The sequence below is a fragment of the Ovis aries genome, chromosome 14 (assembly GCF_016772045.2).
Source record: "Ovis aries strain OAR_USU_Benz2616 breed Rambouillet chromosome 14, ARS-UI_Ramb_v3.0, whole genome shotgun sequence".
Lineage (NCBI taxonomy): Eukaryota > Metazoa > Chordata > Mammalia > Artiodactyla > Bovidae > Ovis > Ovis aries.
In genome coordinates this window covers 54,897,463-54,907,035 of record NC_056067.1, presented here as the reverse complement: position 1 = coordinate 54,907,035, position 9,573 = coordinate 54,897,463, and the positions used below count along the sequence as shown (strand labels likewise).

The 9,573-nt window shown below is 58.6% G+C and overlaps 1 protein-coding gene across 1 annotated transcript; it reads right to left on the bottom strand.

Moving 5' to 3' along the window:
• Positions 1-411: 411 nt before the first annotated feature.
• Positions 412-9,325, bottom strand: CYTH2 (cytohesin 2). The gene is given in 12 exon segments (NM_001142512.1): positions 412-679; positions 773-927; positions 1,027-1,098; positions 1,191-1,267; positions 4,077-4,188; positions 4,732-4,880; positions 5,001-5,113; positions 5,586-5,666; positions 6,921-7,039; positions 8,054-8,120; positions 8,219-8,366; positions 9,182-9,325. Coding segments are annotated over 12 exon segments (1,200 nt in total). The 5' UTR covers positions 9,201-9,325; the 3' UTR covers positions 412-591.
• Positions 9,326-9,573: the final 248 nt, after the last annotated feature.

Genomic DNA, 9,573 nt, shown 5'->3' with positions numbered 1-9,573 from the left:
CAGCCCATCAGATCTGTGTTGCTCCTCAAAGACCACAAGCCTGTGGGAGCAAAGGTGGAACAAGTGTGTGTCTGGATGTCAAGTAACATCTAGAATGACTCGACAAGGTGCACCTTGTCCAGGAAGCTTTGCATACCTGCACTCTCAGTGCCCTGCAGCTCTAACTGAAAGCTAATTCCAGCCAAGCTAAGCTTCTCCCTTCACTCCATCCTCGCAGCCTACAGATGAGACCAGAACTGAGCCATTCTGGAGACGCACCCATGGGGCTACACGGTCAGCACCGTCTTCACACGTCATGAAAGCTACCGACAGATCAGCACTCCGGGCCCTGGTCAAGGATGGGGGTGCTGGGCCAGCTCTGCCAAGCACCTTAGCTCCGTGAACCCCAAGAAATGAGGTGGGTCTGCAGGCTGCAAGTGGTTAAATAATTAATAAGATTACCAACAGGGTTGCTAATTACAAATAACGAGAGAGGAGCCAGAGGTGACGAGTTTTCCAAATGAGGAACCAGGATCCGAAGCCCCGAGGCCCAGGGGTCCGGCCACCGGGCAGGGCAGCTCCGAAATAAATAATGGAGTCGGGGGCAAGGGGTCAGGGCTGCTCCTGCTTCTTCTTGACTGAAATCCGCTTCTTCCTTGCTGCCAGCATCTCGTAGAATGGGTCCACGCTCACAGCGGCCCTACGGAAGGGGTGGGATCCCAGGGTGAGGGCTGAGGAGCCTGGGCCCCCGGCCACCCTCCGCTCCCCCAGGACTCCGGGAGCCCCTGCTCACTGGATGGACTTGATCCACTCGTCCTTCTCCTCCTGCGTGGGGGCCGAGATCCGGTACACCATGTGGTTCCCCTCGACCACGCGGCCGTCGGCCTCAGTTTTGCAGGCTTTGATGAGCTGCCCCTTGTTGTTGGGGATGTACAGCTCGAAGCAGTTCTGGGCAGACAAGCGAGAGGAAGGACCGCTAGGAAGTGCCAGCCTGGGGCCAGAGGGGCCCTCCACCGCCAGCAGGACAGGGTACAGGGAGGGTCTTACTGGTTTCCGGGGGTCGTCCACCTCGCGGATGCTCAGATTCTCCAGCGGGATGATTCCTCTGGGCTCCTTGTCCTGAGAGAACGAGTTTGACAGGATTAGATTCCTAGTCTCCCCGGCAGACCACCCCTAGGTCTTGGGAGTCCCGCCCCCGGCCCCGCCCTCACCGTAGTGTATTCAAAATAGTAGAGGCAGTTGTCTGTGAGGATGAACCAGCGCCGCTTCCATGTCTTCACCCGGCCCCCTGGAAGGGAAGGGGGGGAAGGGGGCCTGGGCTCAACAGCGGGGCGGGGGGCCTCTGAGAGGGCGGGGAAGGGGGCGAGAGACAGAGCGAGGACAGGGAAGGTGGGGCTGTCAGGGCCTAGGACAAAGCAATGCGTGGGAAGACAGACAAGCAGGGACAGGCGAGGAGTCTGGGCCCGGCGAACCGGTCCACCCGCCAGCGTGGGGCTCTATGCTCTCTAAGCCTGTCTGTGGACCCGAGTCCGGGCCCCCAGTCCCTCTCCTGTGGGCCCCGAGGCCAGGGCAGTCCCCTCCCTTTGTGTCGTGTTGGGCAGCAAGGATGGGGCCGGCCATGTACCTACCTCCTGGGGCAGACAGCGAGAAAGCAGGCAGGACCAGGCGAGGAGGAGGGAGGGCAGAGGAGTGGAGTGCCCCCAAGAGCCGTGGGTGGGGGCAGGGAGGGATGCGCAGTGGGTGGGACAGAGAGAGCCGGAAACAGCAGAGAGAAACACGCAGAGGGAGGGAGGGAGAGAGAGGGAAGAAAACCAGTTACATCCACACGAGGGGGTAATGGCCAGACCCTGTCCCTCCGGGGAGGCCCAGGATGCTGGGCTAGCCGCGAGCACCTCCCAGCATCAGTGCCTGACTCCAGCCCCACTCCCAGGACGTGTCCCAGCCAGGCAGGCCCTCTGTTGCCACGGTGACAATGGGGAAGTCATCCCCAAGTGGCAGAAGAGGAAACCCCCAGTCCTTGGGTCAAGGTGGGCGTGGGGACCTCCATTAGCACCAGTAGGACCTGTCTGTGTGACCTCAGGACAACCACTTGTCCTCTCTGGAACCCTGTCTGAAGATCCACACCCTCCTGCTGCAAAGTGACCTGCTTCTGGGCTCCTTGTGGTCCCAGAAGAAGTAAACAGCAGCAATACTTTTATTAACCATCTTTTTCACTATAACTGCTACCACTACCACTGATCCCCTTTCCTGTATTTCATTGTTTTAAGAGGTACCTTTTACTAGTAACCTTGTGCTATGCTCTGGTCAAATCTGGGTCCAATGCCACTTCTGCCCTGTCGCTGCTGGACAGTGACCAAGCCTCAGTTTCCTCATGCAAGAAATGGGAGGGAGTCCTGAGGCTGAGGGGGGCGGGGGTGCAGTTTGGAAGAGAACTAGTCTTTCAGGAAGCTGCCCTTCCAGTTTTTCTTTCCCCGCCCACTCACTGCCAGGGGCATCATTTGACCTTCCATGAAGAATCTAAATCCCTCTGGGATCCCCCAGGCCTGTCTGCCTCCCTTGGGGCTGCTGCAGGAATCCATCTGCCCCAGCAAGTTGGCTGAAAGGAGTGATCCATATTTCGTGTGCACCAGGGACCTGCCTCTGTGGCCTGAGAAGAGAGTCCCTCTTCTAAGAGCACAATTCCATGTGCACCCCCCTGCCACCCCACCAGAGGGGAGATACTGAGACCTGAAGGGAGGAAAGGCCTGCCTTGAGCCTGCACCCGGGCTGGAAGCTTCCTCTGGGCCCTTCCCGTCTGGACTGCTTCCACTATAATTCCTCGCCAGATTCTCTGTCTCCCTGGGACAGCAACTCAACACTTTTCCATTAAAAAGCCACTGCCAACCTTCCCTCGGCACCTACTATTTACCAGGCCCGGCTCCGAGCCAGCAGTTTTCAACCTGGGCCACACACTGGGAACCGCCTGGAGAGCTTTCAACATGACCGATGGCCTATCCTGCCCACAGAGACCCTGATTTCACGAGCCTGTGGCCTGGCCCCTGTGGTTTCCAGGTGAATCTCCCAGGCAGCCGGAGTGGAGAGCCGCTCCAACCCTCAGCCAGCTGCCCTTGCCGGACCTCTGCTAACTGAACCAGAGTCCGCTGGTGCCACATGTTCCAAGGGGGACCGGCCCCTGTCCCACCCATCCCACCGTAGCCAGGGGCTCCCAATTCTCCTGTCAGCCAAGGTGCATCCCCTCTCCAAGTGTGTGCTAAGTCACTTCAGTCGTGTCTGACTCTGTGACCCCATGGACTGTAGCCTGCCAGGCTCCTCTGTCCATGGAATTCTCCAGGCAAGAATACTGGAGTGGGTTGCCATGACCTCCTCCAGGGAATCTTACCAACTCAGGGATCAAACTCCCTGTCTCTAAAGTCTCCTGTGTTGGCAGGAGGGTTCTTTACCACTAGTGCCACCTGGGAAGCTCTTCCCATCCCCACTAGGAACCAATCCGACCAGCCGAGAAGTGCATCGGGGCATTCCGGGACCGTTTCTGCAGGCTCTTTACTGCCTACAGGTGACATCTGGGGAGGGAGGACACTTCTAGAACAGCCACGATGCTACAGGGCTGAGGAGGAGGCCACAGGAGGTGGGGATAAAAATACAGGAGTCTCAGAGTGGGTCTGCCGCGGACTCCCCGAGAGTTCCTGACAAGCAAGGTAAAAGGCCCAGTTGCTTGGGTTGTTCTGTTTGCTACAGCTGAGGGCAGCCTGAGTCATGAACACTCTCCCAGCAGACATGGCCTGTGCCCTTTGGTTCTTGGCTGTGTCCTCAGTCCCTACACCAGGGCCCGGCACGGAGGAGGGGTTTCATAAACCTGTGTGGGTGAACAGAAGGGGTGAGGCAGCACCGATTCCAAGGCCAGCCCCGGGCTTGGGCCCAACACAAGAGACCCGATCTCGTTCTCAACCCCACTTTTCAGATGTGGCTACTGAGGTTCAGAGAGGTCAAATCATTGTCCTAAGGTCACACAGTGGCTATGTGCGAAAGCTGAGTCTAAAACCTGGGCCTGCTAACTTCCCCCACTTTCAGAGGCAGCCAGCAGTCAGGAAGGGACGTACCCAGCTTAAGGAGCCAGCCCTCCCGGTCCGGGTTGAAAAAGGTGTGGGTCAGATCATTGCCGTCATCCTCAGGGATCTTGAAGGGCTCGTTTCGGATGCTGTCGTACAGATTCTGAGGGGTGAAGGCACAGTCAGCACCTCAGAGCTCCTGGGATCCTCCAAGGGCCACTGCAGTGGGGATGGGGCTCACTGGGAGTCAGTGAGACCACGGGTGGGATGGCCAAGGGAGGGAGGAGCCTGGGGAGGAAAGGGACGTAGAAGGGGGAAGAGTGGAGGGAGCTCCGGCGAGGAGAGAGGGAGAAACAAAAAAGATGCAGAGATGGAGACAGTGGAAGAGCTGCTAGGTTCTGAGAGAGACAGACAGACGGGGGAAAATGGGACAGACCAAGGCCCTCAAAGAGTCAAAGGGCCAGGAACCTGGGTTCAATCCTTGGTTGGGAACTAAGATCTCACATACTGCCTGGCGCAAAAGAAGAAAAAATAAAATGAAAAACAGACAAAGACAGGCAGCCAGAGAGAGAGAGAGAGAAGACTTGGGCAGGCCAGTGTGACCATGCAGTCCATGGGTGGGCGAGGCAGTGATCCTGGGTGGAAGGGGGCTCAGGCACTGAGAGAAAGGGGGATAGAGCTGAGGGGGCTGGGGAGGGGGCCTGACCCTGAGCAGCTCCTCAGGCAAGTCCCCGCCCTCGTTGATGCCCCGGTTCATGGCCACGAAGCGCTCCAGTCCCGGCTTGTCCCGGACGTTGGGGTTGTGGAGGCTGGTGTTCAGCATGATCACGGCGAAAGACAATACGTAGCACGTGTCTGCACCAGACAGTCATGGGGTGACGACTGGGGCATGCGAGCCCCCGGGACTCAGGAGCTCAAGTCCCCCCCCACCCCCAGCTCCCTCCTTCCCCAGGACCCTAGGGTCTGGGTCCCTACCTGTGGACTGGAAAACCCCAGGGTTGCACAAGCAGTAGCGCTGGGCAAAGGCCTCCATCATGCGGTCGATCTTCTGGGCTTCTCCAGGGAGGCGGAAGCTCCAGAGGAACTGCCTGCGGCAGAGACGAGCCGAGGGTAGATCCAGAACTGGTGGGGTGCCCCACCTGCTCTCAGTGCCCGTGGGAGGAACTGGCCAGTGAGGGCGCCACACCTGTGGCCAACCTGACCACTGAGCACCGGCCAGGAGCTCTGGATGATGTATATGCAAACGCCCTTGCTTTCTACCAAGGTTGCTGCATGGAACAGATGGTTGCTTGGGGCCTCTGCCGTCACGTGGGAGGAGGGTCTGCTGCGAGCAGCGCCCACCCCATGGCGAGCACAATCAAAAGCTGTCCTTCCCATTCCATTCAAGTGCCTGGATACGGCTATGCCTGAAGGAGGCTCTACTGTGGACTTTGGCAACACTCACGTGCAATCCATCCCCTAAGTTTTCGTTCTGTTTTTGCCTTCAGGAGGGGGTGATCATCACTGGTAAAGAAAGCCCTGACAGGTCCCTTCCTGCCTTTTCAATCCCATCCTCCTCACCTGAGGGCCTGCACCAGGTTGAGGTCAGTGAACTCGTGCAGATCCACGAAGGCATGAAGCACTGCCAGATTCAGCTCTTCCCTGGGAGGATAGGGACAAGGTCACGGGCAGGAAGGGGCTTGGGCAAGTGGGGGTAGAGAGGAGGCGAAGTACTGAGGAGGCTGTGGCCCCTCTTCTGCACAGTGGCTACCTCTGTAGCCAGTGAAAGTTTTGGCCAAGCCCCCATCACCAGCCTGGCACAGGGGTAGGGACACTTAGAACGCTCCTGGGAAGACCATCTGCCTTAAGAACTCTGGTGTGGCTGGAACTCTGTGCAGTTGGGAGAAACACAGCAAATGTGCTCTGCTGGTCATCTCTGATGAACCCCAGATTTCATAGATGCCCAGAGATGGCCTCCTATCCCCTAGAGACCCACGGAGAGTCCCAGGGCAACCCAGATGCCCACAAAACCAGCCCCACAATGTCAGACAACCGGACTGTCCCTATGCACCCCAGATGTCACAAGCGATCCCCAGACAGCTAGAAATGACGCCCATGCTCCCAGACTCTCCAGTCCCCATGCCCTCCAGCTGTCCCCAGACGGTCTCTGCGCCACAGATATCCAGAAGGTTCCACAGAACCCAGATGTCCACACAAACCCTGGGCATCTCACAGTCCTGTGCACCTCAGACATTTCAGACGGCCTCCACATGTCCCGGATGTGCACCGATGGTCCCCAGGTTTCCCAGACTTCACAGAAGGTCCCAAGCACCCTGGAGTCCAGATAGTCCCCACACACCCCCAACATCCAAAGGTCGTCCGCATGTGTCCCAGAAGTCCACAAACTCCCAGGCACCCTAGACATCCACTGCTGGTCCTCATACACTCCCGACGTCTCATGCACTCTATGCTTGGAGGTGGTCCACAGACCCCGGACATCCACAAATGGCCCCCATGTTTCCAGATGTCCATGGGCCCCTCATGCTCCCCAGATATCCACTGACTGACCCCTCCCACTTCCTGCATCACTGTCCACGTCGCTCCCATGCACACCAGCTGTCTCCAATGGTTCTCACGCTCCCATACCACCCACAAATGTTCTCCACTGTCCTGACATAAATGGGTGATGGTCCCCGCATTGCTCAGATGTCCTCAAATGTCCCATACCCTCCACATGCTCACAGATGATCCCCAGGTTCCTCAAAAGGTCCCCCACCCCAATCTCTGTGTCAGTCCATTTTGTCACAGTCCAGTTGCAAGGCTCATCTATCAGGGCCTCTCCTCAACAAAAGCTGGGTGCAAGGGGCAGAGAGGAGATGCCCAGCAGGAGCTGGGTGCAGGGAGTGCGATTCTCACCTCTCCCCCAGGTAGTCCCCAATGGCCGTCTTGTTCAGGCCCTCGCCCTTGTACAGGAAGCGGGCGATCTCCTCAGGTGTGTTCTGCAAAAGTTCATTCTCCACCAGGAACTGGATCCCCTGGTGGGAAGGGCTGGGTCTCAGTGCTGGCATGCTCAGAAAGACACCCCTAGAAACCTTAGCCTCCAAACCCACCCCCATTCTCAACAGAGCGGGGCCTGAGTTTCATTTTCAGGCTCTTCCCAGGCCCCTAAACACCGCCTCTCCCGCAGCCTAGACTTTGCATCTACTGCTGCCTCTGCCTTTGCCTGGTGAATTCCAGTCCCCCCGGAGCAGGACCTGGCAAGAACAGGAGCTTCATGAATGTCTGCTGAATGACTTTACAAACTACCACTGCTTCTGGCAAGAAGAATAAAGTGGGAAACTGTTAGAAGACATCAGTTCATGAGGAGCTGTGAGGGCTCAGGCTGGAGGTCTTTCTCAGGCTCTCCTGATGTCTTGAGGACGATGAACTGAGGACCCCTCTCTCTGGATTTTAGTATCTGCGTCTAGGGGCTCCCTGAGGGCAAGGCAGCATCAAACCCTACACTGGGTCCTATGCAGTACCTAGCAGAGCCGCAGCCCAGAGGGAGGCCTGAGGAAATGGTGTAAAATGAATGAATGAATGAACGAACATCTTTTCTCCACTGGGTGAACACTCAGTCATCCTTCGCCTGACCCAAATGTCCTCCTGAGGGAAGCCCTCCTTGATGCCACCAGGCTCACTCCTCTGTGTCCACAGTCCAGTACCTCTCTTTCTCTCTGTCATGGCACTTCTCTGTCCACATTCCCTACCAGACTCAATCAAGCTCCTCCTGGGGACTCAAGAGTGGCAAGAGAAATGGGTCCTAAAATATGAGCAAAAAGGAGAGGAGGACCACTCAGGTAGAAGTTCCAGCATACACAAAGATCAGGAGGCTGAAGCACTTGGTTAGTGTTCAGGGAACAAATACTGCCAATATCTGGATCCAGTGATCAGGACCAATTCTGTCCACCTAAGACAGACCTTTAACCACCACACTTCTGGAACCCGGAGATGCCAGAATCCTATCTGGATGTCAGCTTGGCCGATCCCAGCCCTGTGGCCCCAAGCACCTTTTTGGGGTCCATATTGAACTTCTTCCTGCCCATTGCCATCTTCCGGTTCCGTTGCAAGGTTTTGCTGCAGGGGCAGAGAGCAGAGGGTGCAAGGTCAATGCCTGGGCATCCTTGGCCCTCGCCTGGCCCCATGACCCCTAGGCTCCCTGCCCTAGCCCTCACCTGCCCTCATTGGCCTCCAGACCCTCCACCTCGCTCATGGCTTCGCTGAGCTCCTCCCGCAGGCGCTGGATCTCCACCAGCAGCTCCTGCTTCCGCCGTCGAATGTTCTCCAGCTCCATCCGCTCCTCCGGAGTCAGGTCCGGGGGTTCTGGGGGAGGGAATCAGGGGTGGGAGATCAGTTCTGGGGACTGGGAGCCTGGACTTCTGAAATCTGGTGAAGGACAGAGCTCCTAGGTTCATGGGGAGGATGAGGATAAGAGTCCCGCCTCCGGTCAGTGGAAGAAGGGGCTGGGGGTCAGTCCAGGGGAGGAAGGGCTGGGAATCTAGACTCTTAGTCCTTGGGAGAGAAGGGGGCTTGGAGCCTCTACTCTAAGGTTTACAGGGGAAAGGGGCCTGGAAGCTTGACACTGCGGTTCATTACTTGCAAGGGGCCTGAGGCCTTGGTTTTCTGCCTCCATTCTCGGCGAGGTAGCTGGGGACCTGGGTGCCCGGACTCCTGGGTCCATGGAAAGTAACCATGGCAGGGGAAGCTAATGACAGCTTGCGAGAGTGAAGGAAGGGGTGGGGCATCGAAGGCCCCCGCCCTGGCCCTAGCGGAATCTCTGGCCCACACGATTTCTCCCCACCCCACCGTCCCCAGAAGCCCCCCTCCCCTCTCCCGGCAGGCACTGGGCTCGCCCGGCCCCTCCAGAGGGAATGGTTCCGCCTCAGCCTCGCCTCCGCCGCTCCATCCCACCCCCTCCCGCTGCCACCGGAAACAGGCTCGGCCCAAACAATGGCCTGGAACGCCCCGCTCTCCTGCCCTGCCGGAAGCCCGTCCCGCGCCCCACAAAAGCGAGGCGACAACAGGGCCGAACAAGCTTCTCAAGGCGCGCGTCGTGGTGGGGGAGGTCGTTCGCGGCGGAACGTTCGGGCTGAAACGCTCCATCTGCTCCCAGCCGGCCCCGCCCCTCCCCGACTTACCATAGACACCGTCCTCCATGGCGGCTAGGAAGGCCCGCGGGGAGTCCGGGGCGGTCCCGCCGGTCGGGCCCGGATCCGCGTTGGCCCGCGGGCTCGGGTGAGCCCGCTCAAACGCCCCGGGAGCCACCGCCGCCTCCTCAGCGCCAGTCCTCAGCGCTGAAAAGACTCTCCCTTCGTCTCCCAACCGCCCCGCCAGTAGGGACCGCCCCTCGTTTTGACACCGCCCAATCCACGGCGTGCCCTCTCTTCTGTTCCGCCTCCGAAACCGAAGGATCGCCCTCCAGGGCCAATAGGCGCACTAGGAGCAGGCGTAGCAACGTTCAGCCCAAAGTAGACGGTCTGTGGGGCCAATTGGAGTGAGAGCAGGGGCCGGGCCCCGCCTCCGAAACCAA